Source organism: Megalops cyprinoides, chromosome 19 (assembly GCF_013368585.1).
Source record: "Megalops cyprinoides isolate fMegCyp1 chromosome 19, fMegCyp1.pri, whole genome shotgun sequence".
Taxonomy (NCBI): Eukaryota; Metazoa; Chordata; class Actinopteri; order Elopiformes; family Megalopidae; genus Megalops; species Megalops cyprinoides.
This window is the reverse complement of record NC_050601.1, coordinates 28,031,144-28,053,179: the sequence shown is the minus strand read 5'-3', so window position 1 is coordinate 28,053,179 and position 22,036 is coordinate 28,031,144. Positions and strand designations below refer to the sequence as shown.

General features: G+C 42.8%; 1 protein-coding gene across 4 annotated transcripts in view; it reads right to left on the bottom strand.

Annotated features, from left to right (window-relative positions):
- Positions 1-3,214: 3,214 nt before the first annotated feature.
- Positions 3,215-22,036, bottom strand: part of LOC118793967 (TLC domain-containing protein 4-B-like) — a 40,472-nt gene continuing 21,650 nt past the window's right edge. For 3 of the 4 annotated variants that reach the window (XM_036552090.1, XM_036552089.1, XM_036552088.1), the window contains 6 exons: positions 18,073-18,231; positions 15,729-15,818; positions 7,468-7,526; positions 6,292-6,386; positions 5,983-6,056; positions 3,215-4,224 (listed from right to left, as the gene is read on the bottom strand). In XM_036552090.1, coding sequence (XP_036407983.1) covers positions 3,876-4,224; positions 5,983-6,056; positions 6,292-6,386; positions 7,468-7,526; positions 15,729-15,818; positions 18,073-18,221 — 816 coding nt within the window. In that variant the 5' untranslated portion in view covers positions 18,222-18,231 and the 3' untranslated portion in view covers positions 3,215-3,875. Of the gene's footprint in view, positions 4,225-5,982; positions 6,057-6,291; positions 6,387-7,467; positions 7,527-7,721; positions 7,829-15,728; positions 15,819-18,072; positions 18,232-22,036 lie in introns of those variants that run through there. The other variant, XM_036552091.1, reaches the window with a different exon arrangement.

Genomic DNA, 22,036 nt, shown 5'->3' with positions numbered 1-22,036 from the left:
TCCAGAGCAATGGACATAGCTTACATTGCTTATGCTATCATTTATACCCGTACATATTTTACTGAGGCAATTCAAGGGAAGTAACGGTAAGTACTTTGTCCAATGGTACAACAGCAATGGCCCAACTGGGAATCAAAGCAGCAAATTTCAGGTTCTGAACCTGCTCCTTACCATTATGCTAAATTGCTTCAATAAAGTGCCTGAAAATGAGCAGTTCACACACACAATTTAAAAGGCACCCAAAGTACTTTCCTGAAAAAATACACATACCTGACAAAACAATTATTGTTAAACATGTATCTACATAGAGCTTAGTATTAAATGTAATCTGTAAATAAGGCAAGACATTCAGGCATAACATGCAGAAAAACATCTCCATGGACATAGAGAGGATACAGAAAACATCTCTGCAGCTTCTAATCAAACTCTTTGCCTGCCTTGCATATTTCAGAGTGACACTTCAATAATACTTTGTCTCTGTTATTTAAAGAAATATTTATTTTTTACAGCTTAATCATAATGTTTTTGTGCTTTCTGGGGTGCCCAGGGCTGTGAATTAATCAATCACTGACTGGTACCAGGCAATCAAAGCCCTTCCCCACCCAAAAAAACAAGGAATCAAAACAATCTGATTGGTCAAAATCAGGCACCAAATATTGATGACCTGTCCTCTTGTTGTGGGATTCCTACAGCATTGCTGTCCATCACTGTTTTTCCATATATAATGACTTCAGCTCATCTCACCTGGAGAGGGTCACACCTATATTTCATGAGAGGTGTCTAATGAGCTAGTCCTGTCAATTGTACTCAACTGTGAGCAAAAGAGGGGAATGGCAGAACAGGGCCGGCCGGACGCATATGCAAACTAAGTGGCTGCTTAGGGCCCCCGTGGCCACCAGGGGGCCCCCAAGAGCGCTTGAAATGTTACATACATTACATTTATTCATTTAGCAGACACTTTTATCCAAAGCAACATACAAAAGTGCATATAGTGGGCAAACAGGCATAAGGGAAAGATGTGTACAGGTTATACAATGCAGACAGTGCTGAAGCTGAGCACAAGGTCAGTGTAGCGAGACAGAACTAATCTGATCTCAGGTTACATATATCAAATACAGTCACTGGGACAAAAAGTGCTGCTGTGCTACCTAGGCAAAAACATGCTACAAATACAATGTAAGAGAATGCTACAAGTACAAGCCAAGAATCTTAGATTAACAAGGTCAAAATGGCAAGGGTGTCAGTCCAGGTAGAGTCTGAAGAGTTGTGTCTTCAGCCCACGTCTGAAGGGTTGGAGTGAAGGAGTTGTTCTCAGGGGGGTGGGGAGTTCATTCCACCACTTGGGGGCAATGATGGAAAAGCGATGTTGCGAGGAGCGTGGGACTTTCGTTCTTTTGGTGGGATGAGCAAGGCGTCCGGATGTAGCAAAGCGAAGTTGTCCAGTGGGTGCGCTAGGGTAGGGTGAGGTCCTGGAGGTAGGTCAGGGAAGTCTTTTTTGCAGCAGAAAAGGTGAGAGTCAAGGTTTTTAAGCGGATCCTGGCTGGGACCCAGTGGAGGGATCTCAGTAAAGCGGTGACGCGGGAGAACTTTGGGAGTTTGTAGATCAGCCTAGCAGCTGTGTTTTGGATGAGCTGCAGAGGCTGAACGGTGCAGGCTGGCAGGCCTGCAATGAGGGCATTGCAATAGTCCAGGCGGGAGAGCACAGTAGCCTGGACAAGCAGCTGGGTGGAGTAGGTGGTCAAAAAAGGGCGAATCCTCCTGATGCTGAAGAGGAGGAATTGACAGGAGCGTGTTGTCTGTGAGATGTAGTCGTTGAAATGTCCCACAAGAGAGCTTGAAATGTTTTTTTGTGATAAATTTAGGGTTGTCAAAACAACGCGTTAGTTTCAATGAACTAATTGTAGAAAAAATAACACGTCAAAAAACTGCATTAATCGCATCATAGAGTGCGATTAATGCAGATTAATCGCACTCTATGATGCCCCTTGACCCCATACGTCACTGTGCATTTAAGTAATATCACACTTGAGGTCGTATTGTTATACTGAATATCAGCGTGGCTGTGATTCGGTCATAGGTATGAGGCTGCAAGCCGAGTGTCGAAGATAATCACAGCTGTGCTGATAATCGGTATAACAGCAGGACCTCGAGTGTGATATTGCTTTTATACAACAGTTCTACAAACAAGGCTGTTTATCAAGTAACGATAATTTCAGACAACACATTATTGTATTTTGTCGTTTATTCGGCTCCGCTGACAAAAATAGTTCCTTCAGGATTACAGTTACACGTGTTGTCAAGCAACACATAAACAGTTTCTTGACTGCAGGTTAGTTAGCTAGCTACTTTCTTTCATACCCGAGAGCAGGCTCGCCAGCTACTTTTTATCATACACGTAAAGGCTCGCTATATGGCAGGCAAGCAAGCCACTTTTAATCATATAGCCCACTACAGGCTATCGAGCTACTTTTTACCATACATGGACGGGCTAGATGTACGGTAGTTTTGCTAGCTAGCTATTGTTTATCATACCCAACTGCAGGCTAGCTAGGTTCTTTTCAGTGGCAGTGGGTGAGCTGGAAACGGGAAGCCCGAACACTACCTTTAAATGTATCATTACTTTCAACCTGTTCCCCTTTATCCTCCTTGATTAACAATAAAACAGATGATTCACAGAATAATCGACACCAATGGCATAACTAGAATAAATGTTTATGATCACGAAACAGCGCAGATTGTCTGTAGTTTGTGTGCTAGCGAAAACTACAACGTGAGATTGTTTAATTAACAAGGATGGCATTTATCGATTTAAATTACGTTAAATGCTCATGACACATCACAGCTTTTGTGAGGTCTGTGTTCTAAACGTTACTGTTCATGGCACTCAGCCTAACCTAAAAGTTTATTCGCAGTAATTTAAATCGATTTAACTACATTTAGCTCCGTTTTGTCATTAGAATTTTCTAACACAAGAAAGCTATAATGTGAAATATTTAAGAGAAAGCTTTGAGATTACTTACCACTTAATTATTCAAATTGCCATCCTTGTTAATAAGAATTATTATTAAAATATTAATAATAATTAATTTAGATTAATTTACCACAAAGCATGTAACTATTTTTTTAAATTGCTTGACAGCCATAATTATATCATGTCAATGGTAATTATACAAAAACGCAATATTATGTTAACAATAGTCAATAGTATTGGCGGCACCGAGGCGGTGGGGGGCCCCCAAATCAAATTCTGCTTAGGGCCCCATAAAGGCTTGGACCGGCCCTGTGGCAGAAGGTGGCTGAATTTAGCCATTGTGATTAGTTGGTGGCTCAGAGGGTTCCTAGTATTACAGGTAAACAATGCCTTAAAACTGAATTGTAAAAATGTAATTTAGGGTGTGGCAGGGTGACCCTTTCCAGACTGCAAAGTGCATTTACTGTAATATGCTAGCACATTCTATTCCATTACAAGTTTATGTGCATCACATATGCAGAGATTTTCAAAAAGAACCATCCAAAAAGTTTATCGTGACAGCAAAACTGGCTAACTGCCTTGCTTTCACAGAACCCAGTGAAATCAGGCCGCTACCGCACATGAGCTCTGATTGGTTTCATGGTTTCATGCTCCCCTGCCCTGTCGTATCAGGCTAACATAATCAAGGCCCACCTGAGGCTGGAAGGTGGAAATCACGTCTGCAGCAGGGGTCTACCCTGTCGATGTATTGGACAGTACACGTTCTGCAAGCTTACTGTTCTCAGATCAGTCGCACCATGCATCTAGGGCCAGGGAGTATGCGGACTCTGTAGCAGTCTTGTTTTTGGGAATTGTGTGAGACAGACACACCTGGACAGCCCTCCCTCCAACAGCCCCACACGCCTCAGTCTCGGTGGCTGTTGGCATGGGAGCCGGGGAGACGGTTTGGCCTGTCTGGGGGAGCGGCCTTGGACTTCCTGCCCACTACGGTCAGGACCTTGTAGCACCCTCTGGCGATTTTGTACATCCACACAGTGTTGAGGATGTCCAGGCAGATGCAGGAAGTAATCCAGGCCACCTGCGCTCCCTGCCCCAGCCGCTCAAATGCAGGGGTCCCAAATGTGGCCACCATCCGAGTGTAGTAGGGCGGCATGACAGCAATGCGGACCAGGAAGAAGACCACCGCCATGGCAACGCCGTTAGCCACCACCAGGCGATTTGAGCGTGGGTATGAGAGAGCTTCAAAGAACCATCTAGAAGAAATAAAAAAAGAGAAAACAGTGGAATGTCTCTACAGAGAGAGACACACTGAGTTCAACAAAGGGATTCCAGGGGCCATATGTACCAATCTTTGTGTACTTGCTGTAGGACCATGTGTATGCACAATCTCACAATTTGTGTACGGAGGTTTTTCATCAGAGTTATCAAACACCACGTACGCCTGATTGTCTTAATAAATCTGAGCGTAAATCAAATCATCGTGAGATTATGTGGACATGAACGTGCTTAACGTCCACTCATTTCAAAGCGATGGAAAAATGCGGAGTGGCTCAAAGTGGTGACTGCTATGAATGCAGTTTCTCCAGAGGTGCGTACCGTGGAGGAGAAGACAAAGAAGTGGTCGGATTTTAAACCTGAGTGTCCTCTCACCATTTAGGGAATTGGAGCACTCGGAATGTAGGTCTACAAGACGCAAAATAATAGAATTTATGAACGATTCTAACCACTGAGAGATGACTGCTACAATCAACAAAATAATAGCCAACAGTGTCAGGGTCATTAAGTTAAAAAAAAAAAAAAAAGATAATCAGATCGTTTTGCCTGTCTTTCTGCTCATGCCATGCAGCTCTCTTGCTTGCTCTCTCTCTCCCTCTCTCTCGTTGATCAAAACTTTACTTCCCTGTACTGTTTCCAAAGAGTGTTCCAACATTTCCAATATTTTTGTTGTTTGTGCTATTTTTCTATAGGGTACATAACACTTAAACAGGGCGGCCCTCGTGACGCTGGGTGCGGACACACTGGTCCTGTGTGCGCTTATTCGTTTTTTGGCCTCTCTTTTAATACTGGCTTCACCAATGCTGTGAAATAAATGTATTATTTCATTTTGAAACAGTAGTTTTATGTCGTTGTTATTTAGCCTTTCAGAGCGAATTTCATGCAGCTATTGCATGGTTAAATCAATGAATTTCATTAAACCTACCACCAGACCAATTTTAGGTGGTGACCTGGCAATCTGCCCCAAATATTCCTGTTTCATATTATGGCCATGACGCACAAACACATGGAAAAGGTAAGGTAGGAAATTGTTTGCATTTAGTCAAAACGCCACTATATTGCCATCCGCAGGATGAAAAAAATGAAGAAATAGGCAATAGCAGGATGATAATCTACTGTTTTACTATATGAAAAGATTTGCCCCCTCGCCACTTTTAACTCTCCCCTTAGTCACTTCATCCTGGCGCCAGGACCTGGCGCGATAACACTCATCAATGATTGACACAAGACCCGTTTACTTGCATCACCGTTAGTTCCTCTTGATGTCGATAATCTGCAAATTAGAAATTTTATGCGTACGCCACCTCAAGACCATGTGCAGAGGTACGCAAGTTTTCCCAGGCAAGTATCTTTTCATAAATACTGTTTTATGTGCAGAAAAGTACTAAGCACTGTTGATACATGTGGCCCCAGGAGTGAGTAAGAGAAAGTGCAGGGAGGCTGAGAGAGAGAGAGAGAAGAGAGAGAGAACCGGTGTTGGGGGTAGTGAGCCGTGAGTAGTTTGGTACAGTAGTCTTATTTAAATAGGGCATGGAAAACCCTGATATCAAAGAAGGGATTCCAGGAACAAGAGCGGCCAGGTAAAAGACAGCTGATCTAATAGCCAGGACATTGCATCAGTCCTCTGGGATCTGTCATTAAATCCCAATTGTCCTCTAAATGTCACTGACAGTTTTGTGATGAGAGACAGAGGGGATGGGGCAGAGGTCATGCACAGAGAGGTCATGCACACGTACCTCTGGTTGACGAATGGTGTGGACAGCTCTGAGATGAGGCGGAAGTTGGCAAAATATGGAAGTACACCCCGCGTCTACAGAAGACACACACGTGCGCACACACACACACACACACGCATGCATGCACGCAAGCACACAAACGGGATAAAAAATGTCCTTAAACCGTACAGGCAAAGCTATGCTAAATAGCTCATAAAGATACGTATCTGCATGGATTACTAATTCTAACACAGGTTAATAATATATCAGTGACTGTGCAGTGTATTTGGAATCATAACATTTTGGTTTGAGTTACTGCATCCTCCCTACCAAGACATATCCATATGCATAGAGCGCCGCCAAGTGGTGACACACAAAAAAGCTGTCTCCCATCATGCCCCAGTTGCGAGCCAGGAGCACAAGGTCTGTGGTGGAACAAGAGACAGGCATTATCAGGAGCTAATCACCCTCTGCTGTCAAGTGTGGGCAGTGGCATGTTACTGGAGAGAGACAAAAGGTTGGTTTGTCTGATCCACAATCAGAGTACTGAACTGCTTTAGTCACAGTGCCATGTAACTGGACCTCCACGGGACTGGATTACTGCACTAAATCTATCAGACCAGTCATATGAAAGGCACACAATAGTTGCTCCTTTAACACATTTCAAATCTCTGGCTCTGTGAACATTTTGGAATTTTCTTTTTTGTTATATAATGCACAGTTATGCCCCAGTGTTTGACAATGATGTTTGCAAAAAATGCAGGTGTGACAACTGATCCGTAGGTTGGATTGCAATTCTCTGCTCTCCAGCACTAGCAATATAACTGCAAAAAACTGCACATTAATTATATATGAAAGATTACAAATAAGAAAGTATTAATATTACATTAACATTACTTATCAGGCACTCTTATCCAGATGGACTTGCATATCTTACAATGTTATACACTTGCTAAATATTTACTTAATTTGGTAGCATGACCTCAGACTTCTGCATGTAGGTACACTGATTTTGCAATACAGCATAGTCCATGCACATGGACCTCCAGCTGGTATGATACAGAAGCACTGTGATGCATCCAGGTAAAGTTTGAATGAACTCTATCCAGTCCTTGCCACCCACAGAGCTTCTGTGGCAGTGTGGTGTGGTAAGGGACCTGGTCTGCAACCCAAAGCTCTGGGCACAGGGGTTTTGGGGTGAATGAATTAATGGGCTTGATGGGTTTGGTTAGGGCACACTGTATTAAAGAGGAGTGGGTTTGAGCTCTCCAGTTGTACCCCTGAAAGAAGTAGCCTACTTTCCCTCCATTGTAACCTGTTCACCTCAACTTTACCCCCAGTCAAACCTGGCCTGTATAAACCAGTACCAGAGCATGTGCGGGATTGCCTAGCATCTGTTCTGCCAATAATTAATTCAGCAGGGGATGGTGAGTCAGGCCACTGTCCCAATGTACATGAGGCCCAGTATAGACTGCTATTTATGGCAGAGAGACAGGAGACACTCACCATAGAGGAGGTAGCCGCAGGTTATAGCCACATTAAGCTTCACTAGCCCAGGATCCCCCCTGCATCACAAGGGTTAAGAAACTGATTAAACCAGCAGCAACACACACATAGATCAACAGTCCCAAAACAGTAAAAAAAGAGCCCGTCCCGCACACATATGATCACCAGTACTGTTTTTTTTATAGTTCTTTGCTTCTGATTGACTGGCATCAGTTGCATGGAGAAAGACTCACTGGCACTTAAACAGTACTTACTGTCCCAGATCCAGTGTGTGTGATGACTGTGGAAACTGTAGTCTTTCTAACATGATGACGGTAATTCTGCCAAATAAACAACTGGCTTATGAGATCAATAAACTACAGAAACTACAAAAACTGTTGAAACGTTGAAATGCACACAGGATACTATTTCTAGACAACTATTACACAAAAACTGGTTCTCCTATCCATTTTTAAATGTAAATTTCGTGAAATACTAATTTTCAGCATTTCATGAAGTCTTCATTCCCAAGTATAAATACAGTATATACAACATACTACCACAGCACATAGAGAGAGGAATGACCTTTCTGGGTCCATGTTCATGTGTGTGTGTACATAAGTGTGCAAGTATGCGTGAGTGAATGTGTTTCTGTGTGCACTTATGCGTGAGTGAATGTATTTCTGTGTGATCTGTGTGTGTGTGTGTGTGTAAGTGATACTGAAACTGATACTGTGGGCACCCCCCACCCTCCTCCAGGTGTCCTGTTCCAGCTCTGCATTCTAAAGAGCGGCTCAGGATCCTGTGGAAACCCCACACTGGTCCGACCTTGAGTGTCATATAAGAAATCACCGGTCCTCACGACAGCACATCATCCACTTCCTATCACCATTGCCGTTTATGACACCATCATGCCCTTTATTAGATCACAGTGCCCTCCTTCCCTCTCTTTCTCTCTCTCACCCTCTGTCCTTTATAAACAGTTTCTCTCTCTTCCAGCACACTGACCATCACTGTCACAGTGTCTTTGGTGTAGCGATAAACAGCACAGCCCAAAAGTGGCCACTTTTATACCCCTTGGCAACATACTTTGATGTTTTTGACATCACACTGCTCTCCTTCTCTCCCAGCAGGCTGCCTTCCCTGTGTCTCCCAGCATCCTTTCCTTTTTGCTCTCTCAGTACCCCTGCCCTCCTTTTCTCCATGCACCCTGGCCTTACGGTACCTTAACTCTCTCAGTACCCCTACCTATACAACAACACACCAATTAATACTCTTCCAGTACCTCTGCTGTTCACAATATCACAGTTCCTTAACTCTCCTAATACTCTTGCCCTTTATGTCATAACAGTGTCTTATCATCCTTCTGTTATCTTTCACCCTTTCACCCAATACCCCAGAGCATCTTACCCCTCCATTCTTATCTTAACTCTAAGGAAAAGACTATATCAAATATGCTCAACAGAACACACCCCCAATGTTCAAAGATGGACTCCAAATCTATTTTACCACAGATATGGGCTAATCTACTGTCTCAGTTCAGGGACATAGGTTGGGTTCTGCTTCGAAAAATTGTTTGTCACACAGGATTCATTTGATCAGTGGGTAGTGCAGTAAACTTGCACCAACTGACAGTTCACAAATGAGTTTTAAAAGTTCAGTGACCTCATCTTCAGCCACTGGAGAGCAGACACAGTTCTCTGTACACACAGTAAGAAAGTCCAACCAGTGCAAATATTTGTTTTAATGTTCGAGGTAAATTCAGTGCTAAGACTTCCCTCAGAGACATCTGCATAATAGCACATATTCTAGTATTATCCATGTTTGGGAAACAACAGAAACTGGTCTGTGCTTATGGTATAATTCAGCTTGATTTAAAATGGGGCTCCTAAGTAGTCAATTAGAGTGCTTGTTCCAAATGCAGGCTGACCTCTATAACCCAGGTTCAATTCCAGCTGGATCATCAGCTGACAGTGACTTAAAGCATACAGCATCAAAACAAACTGGTTTCATTCCACTAGGAGTAGGGGTGAGTACGTCGACAGGGTTCCCCCGTCTTTCTGCTGTAGCGCCCTCGAGTGGCTCATGAGGCACTTGCATAGTCCCTTGGAGATGTCTGTGGGGATCCCCCCATCTCTCAGTCAGAGTGCACTCTGGGAACTTCAGTGTGAAAAACAGCCTGGCTGAATCCAAGTCTATCGGAGGATTGCACTCACTTCAGCATTCCTGTGTGAGCACAGAGACAACGTGTGATCCAAAAAGCATTAGAGCCTTCACCCAGAGTGGCCGGAAGCCAAATTTCCTTCTTTCTTTCCACTTCTTGCTTTCTCCTAGTTCTTTGTCCATACATATGTTGACAACTTTGCCTGATTTCGCTGTTTGGCACAGTCTGCAGATGGGTGTAGAACAGGCTTGATGCCACACCCACTGTGGTCAACAGGGCCAAAGATCTCTGAATGCACCTTAGAAACTCAGCATTTACTTACTTAGCTCTGGCTTATCAGAGAAGCCTGTTCATGACCACACCTAATGCAGAGGAAGCTATTGTTGCTGTGGCTGTGCATGGTTCACTTACGAACAACACCGTTAGTCACACTTCTCTTTCTTGCAGCCTTTGGATGGGCAGTAACACATTAGGCTCATATCACCACAATAATCTCTGCCCCTGCGCAGGAGCACTAAAGCAAGATGACTGCAGTCCTCCAATACACTCACACGCAGCCATTGGCTTTTTTTCACACTACAAGTGCCAAGGTGCATCACAGTGAAGCGGGAAGTCATTGGAGCACAGGCACCTCTCCCCTTATGTCATCCAAGCAACCCACAGTCAGGGGTCACTGAGATCGGTGAGATGAGGAAACCCTGGCTCATCCTGTGTGGAACTAAGCCACCTGTTCTGCTCTGAGGTCACCTCAACCGAATATTTCCCGTCATTGACTGAACTTTTTTAACAATGACGGAAAAATCTGGAGGCTGGAGGCTGAAGATTAGGGTTGGGTTTTTTTCTGATACTTGTGCTAAAGCGATACTTTTAAAACAGTACCAGAGCCGGTTTTAAAAAAAGCACAAACCAACGGTTTACGACATTAAAGAACAGCTTTTTTATTGCTAAGGGAAATCTGAACTTGAAATTGAACAATACATTAACTGTTAACAGTTTAATGTATACTTAAAGTGTTTTGTATTCATTTGTATTTAGATACTTAACAAATTTAGATAACAAACTCACATAATAAAACCTAACCCAACCACAATAATTTAACACTAAAAAACAGTTAACAGTTACTGTACTGTAACGTCAGTTTCGGAGCACCAGAGGGCATATATTTCAATCGACAGCACTAAGGCATTTAAAGTGGCACCGAAATGAGGGACGGAAATCTGCGTTGCGATAGATACCGGTAGAAACCTGGCACCGGTAGATACCGGTAGAAACCTGGCACCAGGTTTCGGTACCCAACATTATTCGTGTGGTGTTGACATGAAGAGTGACCGCACGGTCGGTGTCTCTGTTCATCTTTTCTCTCCCATGTCTTTATAAATGCATAATCTATAAGCTTGTTCTGTATATTAATTATTTAAAAATGAAAATGAATTAATGAAAATTGGATGCTATTAAATATGTCTCATTATCATAAAAAAATGAAAATTAAAATGACAAGTAATAATAGATTATGACGGAATTTTTACGACCCTGTCCATCAAAATGATGGACAACGAGAAAGTCTAACGCAACCTCTGGTTCTGCTGCGGTGAGATTTTGGTCATTGTCAGGAAATGACACAACTGGTCTCATTTTAACTCCATTTGAATGCCTTTGGACACAGAGTGAACACCTAGACTGAGCTGCTTGGGACTCCCTCTAAATGAGATGCTATGGTTGATTTTATTTGCATTTCCTAATAAAACTCATATTGACCATGTGTCTACAACATTGTCCCACCGACTTGACAGCTCAAAATCATTTGCCACTTACCTTGAATTGATGTCTCCCACACAAAGTGTAGGAAACACTGCTACAAAGTTGATGTTACACTGTCTGTGCAAAGTTCAGATAGGCGGAGAAAAACTTTGGACTTTTATCTGATTGATCTTTGATCAACTCAATTTTATGCTTTTAAACACACACGGGCTGAACAAGCATGTGTTCGCAAACCCATGTTGCCAAGGACCCGAACAACCTTAATTCCATTCAGTTAACTAGAAGACATTGCTTTCGTCAGACTAATTGAATGCTCAAACAATAAAAAATAATTGTCAATCAAGTCTACGTTAGAGGCCATTTAAATAAACATTTATACCAATGAATGAATGAACAAGTAAAATCTATAAGCAATGTGAATGTGATGTTGCAAACCCTTAAGCTGTCACAGGAATGGCTTGGGGTAGCTAATACTAGCAAAGCCTCCATGGGCTTATTGTGTGTTTCAGTCTTAATGATGTTGTAACACAATGAGATTCCACAGAGCTTTCCCACTTATGCCACAGGATGCTGCAATAACTAGCGTTCAATACTACCTTCTTATTCATTTATAAAGCAGAAAAAGCAGCAAGAAAGTCAAAAGTGGGAGAGACAGAATGACAGGCACGTACACAAAGAAGCAGACGGACAGAATGGAGGAAAGATGAAATCAGGGAGTCATTTCCTGGTCATTTACACAAATAACAATATTCGTTTCTTGTGTTGCAGACGACACAAGAACAACACCTCTTCAAAATGAACCCCTGGAAAAGTGTTTAGTTGGCCAGAACACGCTCAAAAAAGTCTGCGGGGCTTAAAAGGGTGATTTATACATGCTTGGTAGGTCCCACAGAATATGTTCCCTGGGTTTTGTGGCTGCCTTTCAAATTAGTGAGACTAAGAGAGGGGGGAGGAACATGAAATCCAACACACCAGGGAGACCACAGGGCACAATGAACATAGGGAGAACCAAGGAGAGGAGGAGTGAACTGGGGAGCTAACAAACCCATGTAGGAAGCTGAGAGCTAACAGCAGACTGTCAAAGGCTTGGGAACAGCGTTGAGCAACAGGGAAAAAGACAGAAAGGACCCCGCCCCCACCCAACCGCCCACAAACAATGACCCGGGGAGGGGGTCTGACAGTGAGGGTGGAGGCAAGCATGAGCCACTAAAAGTCTAAAATAGGTCCAAAATTAATCTAATTAATTACATGCTTTGCCGTGAGAAGCATTTAAAAATATTTTAAAAATATTCCTAGCTAGGCTGCAGTTGGGTATGATAAACAATAGCTAGCTAGCAAGCCTACCATATACTGTATCTAGCCATGTATGCTAAAAAGTAGCTCGCTAGCCTGTAGTGGGCTATGATTAAAAGTGACTTGCTTGCTACCGTATAGCTAGCCTTTACGTGTATGATGAAAAGTAGCTGGCGAGCCTGCTGTCGGGTATGAAAGAAAGTAGCTAGCTAGCATTTCGTGTATGACAAAAAGCAGGAAGCTAGCTAGCTAACTAACCTGCAGTAAAGAAACTATTTATGTGTTGCTTGACAACACGTGTAACTGTAATCCTGAACTATTTTTGTCAGCGGAGCCGAATAAACGACAAAAAAACATAATTTGTTGTCTGAAATTATCGTTACTTGATAAACAGCCTTGTTTGTAGAACTGTTGTATAAAAGCAATATCACACTCGAGGTCTTGCTGTTATACTGCATATCAGCACAGCTGTTATTATCTTCGGTACTCAGCTTGCAGCCTCATACCTACAACCGAATCACAGCACTGATGATATTTAGTATAACAGCACTCCCTTCCATGTGATATTACTTAAATGCACAGCGACGTATGGGGTCAAGGGGCATTATACAGTGCGATTAATCTGCGTTAATTTTTTTTGATGCGTTATTTTTTTTTATAATTAATTCATCGAAACGAACGCATTATTTTGACAACCCAACAGTAATGCAATAAAATAAAATAAAATAAAATGATTGTAAGAAATAAATCTGAATTTTATTATGTTTGGTTTTGTAATTAATTCATTGTTGAGCCTTCACAATGAGGATGACATAACAGCAAACCAATCACCTGAAAAGACAGTGGACATATGCGGAACGCAAAAAAAGGCGTTTACTTCTACATTAGGTAGGACACTGGTAGTGCTGTGCGATATGACGATATATATCGTGTGACGATATAAAAAAGTCTATCGTTTCATATTATGCTCTATCGTTTATTTCATTGTGTCGCAAATCACACACTTTACACTATATTATACACTATATTACACTATATATATATTATACTATACTCTTCCACATGGCACGGATGCAGGCAGGAAATTTGCATGAAGGCAACACAAACATTGAGGAGAGTGAACGTGACACAGAACTATAGTTGAAAAGTGTTTTCTGTTTACATTTTTATATTTTATACATTAATATTTTATATTTTGTTGCATGCTTAACCCTTTCGCATGTAACTTATTTTTATGCTATGGTAGTGCGTGTGATACATAGTTTGTTATGTTTTCATTAGCGTTATTAAGCTTCTCATAGTTTTCAGTTAGCATTTGCTATTTTTTTAACGTTAAATCGCTGTTTCCTCAAAGCTAAAATTAGCTAGAATTTTTCCAATATAGTGTTTTAATTGCACTGGTTTTAGTGCAATTAAAACCAGTGCATACACGCTAAACAGCAAATCACACTGTGTGACTGTAGGCACGAAAGGCTTACTGCTCGTTTCCATACAGTTTTGCTTGGTGTCTGTAATTCAGTATAATTCAGCAACGGTGAAGCAACCTCTATTGTCAAATGAGCGGCAATATAATGGAGGGAAATCACAGCGGTAGAATGGGGGGGAGATAAGGTTTTCATATCAAAGTGATAAAGATGTTCTGTATTTCTTAAGATTATTGGTTAAAGCACAGTGTTTATATCAAAGGAAAAATGAGCAAAAGGTTGCCTGATTACGCAAATTCTTTCTTCAAAATATGTTTAATGAACTCTCTTCACTAGTCAAGCAACTGAATTGAAGGAAATAGGCGTTAGCTAATTCGTTTTCCCAATGCTATTAACTTCCTGGCACACAGAGCATACGGTCTCTCCTAAATCCGCCACAAAAGTTCAATTTTTTCAAAAAAGGCTCAACGGCAAATTCTGGACCTAAAAAAATGGAAGGAGGAGTTTCGCAAACACATCGGAGAACATGGAGGTTCCCATAGGAATGAATGGACTTCCGGTTGACTCGCATACAAAAATTTGCACAAAGGTTCTAAATAAAAGGAGAAAAATAATCAAATATGAGTAAGTACCTTTTATTTGTACAGTATATAATTCAAAATGTAATAAGAAATAGGCCTTTCCATGTGGTCATTTTATATAAACTATTTATTAAATGAATTTACAAAATGTGCTATGCCGTGATATGTATCGTTATCGGGATATGAAATGACCTATATCGGGATATGAGATTTTGGTCATATCGCACAGCCCTAGACACTGGTTATAATATATATATATACATTGCCTACTGTAACAACATTTTCTAATTGTGTGCGTGTGTGCGCGCTATAAGTTGGATATGAGTGAGTATGCATATTTCATAGTTTTCAATTTAACACGAAATTAGTTCATGTGTACACTGTTTTAAAATGTTACATGGAGAATGACAGCCTAACAGTATAATATAAACAAATTGATATTTTACTTTTAACAGACTTTAACTTTATGGATAGTGCACTTCAGTTGTGTGCGCTCATGTGTGAAAGACAAATACCCTATGTAAGCCTATGTGCGATATAGTACAAAGTGGTCAGAAACTGATTTGATACGCTGTGTTGTTTGGCTCTATGGCAAGCTACTGTCTACTGTCTTCTGTTACTGTATGTATATGTGCAACGTGCCACGCAATAGTTGGACTGTGTACTGACGTCAGTTAAAAAATGTCGTCCCCCCCAGTGCAAATGTCAAACTCCACCTATGGCTGCCGATCTGATCTCCAGAGGGTGGATAAAATGGACAAAGTGCTCGTTTGGTGAGATGCAGACAGAGAGTGGGGAGAAATTACCACTCCTCTTTCAGGATTCAGCACTATGAGACAGTCAAGGGTGCATGCAAGGAGAACGAGGATTTAGAGACAGAAGTAAACCAGCTGGATGTCTCTGTAAGCTCTGGGCTACAGAGATTCACAGAGTTTCCTCTATGTACTCCTCAGCACACACACGCTAACAGTACCCCTTCTCAAAGCAGCACCACTAATACGTTTTCCTGGCCACTTTATGCACTCCACCTACAAGGCTGTTACTCTTATTTGTATCTCTTACCAGACTGGGTCTGCGTTGACGGCATCGTCGAACCACAGGATGTACAGACAGAAGAGCCCCACGATCAGCGCATGCACGGTGGACACCAACCTGGGGATGAGAACATAGTGAGCGTGGGGGGGAGGGGGGAAATCACCCAGGGTGCAATTTTTCCCAAGGCCACTGTTACCCCCTTTCCACCAACGCGAACTAGGTTCCGGTTCGGAGTTGTTTCAACTTGCGAACCTTCTAAGAACCGGTTTGCTTTTCCACGGGCTAGAGAGCCACATCATTACGTCACTGTATACGTCTGTATATGGCTCCGCTTTCCCCCTAGCCTAGCAAACAACAACAACAAAAACAAGAGAACAGTGCTTTAAAAAACAAACTTGTCCACCACACTTCATACAATGTTAGCCTTTTGTGAAGCCAAATGTTAAGTGACGTTGGTAGGTGAGTCAATAGCAATGTTAGAAAGCAGCACGCTAACATTAGCGACTGTTACCAAGGTTATGGTAGCTGGCTAGCTAGCTGTTGGTCAGCTAACATTACCCAAGCAAGCATAGCTACTAATTTCTCACATCAATGTTACGTTCGTAACATGTTACGTTTCACGTTCCTAAAATTGATGTGAGAAATTAGTAGCTTGCTAAATATGTAAGAAATACATAGCTGGCTGGTAACAAGGTGAAACATTTGAAGAATAAAACTCTGGTTTTTCTTCTTCTTCTTTTTAGGTAGACTAGATGCTACACTAGTTCTGTTTTTTTTTTTAAATGGCAGTCACAAAGTTTTAGTTGGTGTTGTTGGTCACGATAATCCCACCCCCAGCCCCTGACGTAAGCGGTTCTTGGGTCTAGACCAGCAAGTGTTGGTGCTGCTCTCGAACCAATTTTCCTGCCCTAGGGCCGGTTCTGTGGCTGTCGAAACGCGAAGAACTGGTTTGAGATTAGGCATCGGCTCCGAACCAGCCCTCAAACTGCCTTGGTGGAAAAGGGGTATGAGATGGCAGAAGAACTGCTGCAATTTCGAATCAGACCTTGCACTGCAACAACCACATGCTTAAAACCCTTCATAAGAAATTGAAGTCTATCTCAGCCTTTTTAAAAGGTAGCTAGGGTGCTCCCATGATGAAACAAAACCCAGGGGGAGTGGTCTGTTGGACATGCCTTGTATCTGTGCTGTGTGAGGGCTGTGATCTGCTATGTGTTCTGCAGTGTATATCTAAATAACTGTTCTCCCTTGAGTCCCTTTTCAACTACTTTGCCCCCCACCCCAAACCCTTGACACACATATTTTCTCAGGCATTTTAAAGGGTGAAAAAGCTTCAGACAGAGGGGAGGCAGAAAAAGAGAAAGAACCTCACTTTTCACTCCACAGATTTCATTGTGTGGACACAGGCCCAGCGATCTATGTTTTCCATTTCCCTATGCATGAACCATGCATGGCCTCTGACTCTGTTGGCTGTCTGTTGTCCTCCACTGTACTGTGCTGGAGGTGTTAACTGCTGAACTTTGGAACCCTTATCTGACAGAGTGACAGACAATCAGTGGCACGGCGGGCCTTATCGCTCAGCTGGACATACCCTCACCGTGGCCATCCTGAACACCGGCTGGCAATTTCCGGCCCCCTGCTCACTTTGCATCACAGAGCCACACACTGCATTTTCTGCAGGGGCCAAGCAGGAGTGACATGAACAGCACAAGGCAAGTTAACCACTCACTATAGCCAAGACGCGCAGAGTTGGGAGGAGCCTGTCGTTGAGACATAATGTGTGCTGATCTCATAAGAGCGGCGCCTCTTTCCTCTCTGTGAGCTGCAGTTTCGTGTGCCCTCGGGCCTTGAGTCCATGGCGTGTACGATCTGCTCCGCTGGGGTGGCGCATGGGCTCCAGTCAGGGCTCTTTTGCGTTCTGGCACATCCTTGTAGCAATCAGCATGCTAATCCTGATGCATGCGTAACCGTAAAAACCAAAAGGTGCTGCGGTCAGGGGGTAATGGCAGGTTGAGACTACTGCTTTCACTACTTAACACATGTCGCATGACACCAGGAAACCAGGTTGGACTGCTGACCTTTGCCCTTATAAATCATTGTACTGTAACAGCAGGGCTGTATATGTCCTAACCATGGCCCACCTGTAGACCCACTGACACGTGCTTGTGTGTGTGTGTGTCTGACTGTGTGTGTATATGTGTGTGTCTGCGTGTCTGACTGTGTGTGTGTGTGTGTGTGTGTGTGTGTGTGTGTGTGTGTGTGTGTGTGTGTATGTATATGTTTCTGTGTGTGTGACTGTGTATTTGGGGGGCGAGGGGGGGGGTTGACGAGTCTGAAACAGGTCAAAGGGCATTCAGCTGCCTGGGCCTACCGAGAGTTCCACTCAGTGTGCTTGGCGGGCGGCAGGAGGCTGTATCCCGATGTGAGCGTGGAGGAGAGTAGTGGGCTGGCCACAGAGAAGAGCACCTGGAACCCCACAAAGCTCCCTGTCACCACAGACACCTCTCTCATCTCCATCATTCACCTGGAGCTGCAGAGGGGACAAACAGGGACACGGGATGAGGGACAAAAGGACCGTGAGGGGGAGCTGGGGGTGAGAGCAGGGCTAAGAGAGCAGGGAGCTAGGGAGTGAGTGTGTGGGAGCTGGGGGTGAGAGCAGGGCTAAGAGAGCAGGGAGCTGGGGAGTGAGTGTGTGGGAGCTGGGGGTGAGAGCAGGGCTAAGAGAGCAGGGAGCTGGGGAGTGAGTGTGTGGGAGCTGGGGGTGAGAGCAGGGCTAAGAGAGCAGGAAGCTGGGGAGTGAGTGTGTGGGAGGTGTGGGATGAGAGTGGGGCTAAGAGAGCAGGGAGCTGGGGAGTGAGTGTGTGGGAGGTGGGGGATGACAGTGGGGGTAAGAGAGCAGGGAGCTGGGGAGTGAATGTGGGGGAGCTGGGGGGTGAGAGAAAGTTGTTTTGTAAGAAAGGAAAATACTTCATGGCAAACAACATTTCACAAGAGGCTTATGCTATGTGCTGTTACTTTCTGCTAAATGCAGAGGAATTCTGTTAAGATGTACAACAATGCATCAGCAAAAAGCAAAAGAGGATCAAGATGATGCAAGAGAGAAGGGGAAAGAAAGGGGAGAGAGGGAGGCAGAGAAAAAGAGACAGAAATGAGATGTGGGGGCAGCAATTATTGTGAGAGCTGCTGTTGTCCATCTTCAGAAAAGGTCAGTGCCTCAGAGGGTAGTGAGGCTGCATTTAAACACTGCACTTTATCACACTTTAAGCCACAGCAGGGACTTCATTTTACATGAAAAAGCTGACATAAGAAAAACTTCCAACCAGTGGTGGCTGGAAGAAAAGACTCGCATTTAATGCTGGAGACTTATGCACATTCACAAGGCACACTGGCCCAGAATGTAGACAAACAAAATCAAAATGTACATGAGGCTGCTGCCTCTTGATTGCCTCTCAATTGTCTACTGGCTTTATAAAAGTAATTATTGAACAATTTAACAGGTGGCAAGATATCTTGAACTGAAACCACTCAGAGCTACCAAATCTCTATCACAGGGGCATTATTCTAAGTGGCAGTATTGGATGATGCATATAATTGCATATTATAACAATAGCTTCCAAATCCATTACTCAGATCAGTTTTGGGAAGCACTTTTTGATCAGAATGTTGACATTCAGTGACGATGCAAGTAGAATCAGTGGTGGAACTAGAGTTTTATACAAGGGGTGGCCAAGGCTACTTTAGAGGGTCCGTAGACCATGACAGAAAATTAGTGTGTAACCCTAACCTGGCATCTAAGGAGAATGAATGAATCCTATGATTGCTGATTAGAGGCAGAAGTGATAATTCACTTAATCCGGAGTTCTTCAGTGTGGCAGACAGTGTGGTCCACTAGGGTTACTTCACTAGAATTCTTTAACATACTATGAATAGCCAGTGTCTCTACCTCAGAATTGCAGCTAAATTTCTTTATCACACACACACACACACACACACACACACACACACACACACACACACACACACACACACACACTGTACTCACATACTGGAGAGACTTGGGTCACTTTGTTTTCTTGAATATATAATCTGGGTCCATAAGTGTTTAACATCCAAAATATTATCAGAAAATAAAGCTCAAGCCCCAAGGAGATAAGATAGCATTTGTGTGTGGCATAATTTGCATAGTTTATTTATGCAAGTAAATTTACTGGAAAAAAAGAAATTTGACATACCAGGTACAGACCTCTCTGATCCACCCAAGTAAAACAATATGTTTTTTTCTGTCTGACTGAAAACACAAGATATGCCTAAACAAAATATCATCAAGCAGAAATGGACTTGAAAAAGAAAAATAATTTTGCTGTCCACCAATATTACCAACTTAAACAATGTTCTCTGCAATTATTGCAAGGTTGCTTTTATTCAAAAACATAATTTCACAACAACCCCTATTTAGCATATAAGTGCATTTTTGTTTGTTACTCAAGCTTACATATATTTTACAGGCTTTGTTGATATGTAACTAATGTTACATATGCAACAAAATGGTAATGTTACTCTAACCCCAATTACTTTTCAACCTTTATTTCTCAGCCAATTTACACTGAACTGCAAAAATAAGACAGTCTATGGTTACATCTAAGCATCCAATTACCCACATTTTAGTCCAATCTCAATCTTAATTACAAATCCCCATTATCATAACTGTACCTTAAAATCAACTACCAGCCTAAGTTACTAGTTAGACCATGGTTAGCCCTACTCTGCAATAAGTAGCTATAATTTCTTACACCTTTGAGATAGCAAACAGGCTAATTTCACCTGTGAGCAAACAGCTCACAGGTGAAATGAGATGTCAATCAGCATCAAACTGCCAGTGATAGAGAATGAAATTTTAGGGTGGCACCCGGGGTGGCCAATCAGATATCAGGGGTGTCCAGTGCAACCCCGGACACCCTTCTAGCTCCACCACTGAGTATAATCTCAGTTTTAGAAGATTAACGAACCTGCTGTCCCACCTAGAACTCAAAGCACATACGGTGGTCCTATTTATACCCTAACCTTTCTCAGCTATGACCGCACACTGCGCTCCCCTACTCTATCCTGTTGAGGCAGGGAGAAGCAGACGTAGAGCTGGGAGGCCCCACACCCCCAAACCAGCCTTATCAGAGCAATAAACCAGTCAGTCAACCAATTTTTAACACAACACCACTCAAACACAACCACCAGCTGGGACAGACAAACGAGCAGGAAGTGTGTTGTGTGATGTAGGGTCAGTGCACAGCCCAGCTCTGTTGCGACTGGAAATACCAGAAATATTCAGAAAATATGGGTCCCTTCCCTCCAGGAACCCCCCCCCCCCCCCCTAAGATCACTAATAGCCTTCCAGTAGCTAATTACACACTTCTTCACACTGCACCTTGGTCCATTGACCATGAACTGGCTGTGGCACAACTCCTAAAACTGGATCATTGCATAATTGCAAGGTACTTTTTAAACAATGCTCTGCGTGATGATAGTTGTGCTTGGTTCTGCTGTGATTCATTTAATCCAAGCCGCTCTGCATGAGAATTTATGCCAATTTAATAATACTGATAACGACAGTAACAATATTAACACGAATTTAGTGAATACCAGTAAATATGCAGGTATACACCAGTGGCGGCTGGTGAGCTGGAAACAGGGGAGGTTAAAATATTACCTTTAAATCTATCATTACTTTCACCTGTTCCCCTTTATCCTACTTGATTAACAATAAAACAAATAATTGACAGAATAATTGACACCAATGGGTAAATAGAGTAAATGATTATGCTCGCGAAACAGCGCAGATTGACTGTCGTTTGTGCGCTACTGCGAAAGCTACAGCATGAGGTTGTTTCCAACTCACCAGCCGCCATTGGTATATACATGGATAACGTAAATAGCTATGCCTGTCGTTCTGAATAAAATCTGAGAAGAGAAAAGAAAACCTTATGTAATTTAATGCGACCAACAAGACGTGGCGGGTGTGTAATGTGTCAAACGTTTTAATGAAAAACTCGCCTGACTGTTATTAAATGCAGGGCACACTGTCGCGAACGGTCCCACGCATTCCACTTGATTTATCACCACAACCACCACAAGAAACTACTCAGTCCAGCCAGAGGCGTTGTTTGAATAAAGATGATAACTTAATTGACTTTCTACGTCAATTTGCGCCCGTGTTACAAACCAGGATGCATACCAAACACAGCAGGATATTTAGGTTCAGATTGTCGAAGTGAAAACTAAATTCTCTCACTACTTAGCATATTAGCAACGTGTCAAATTAGTCGAGTCCTCCAGTGTGGCTG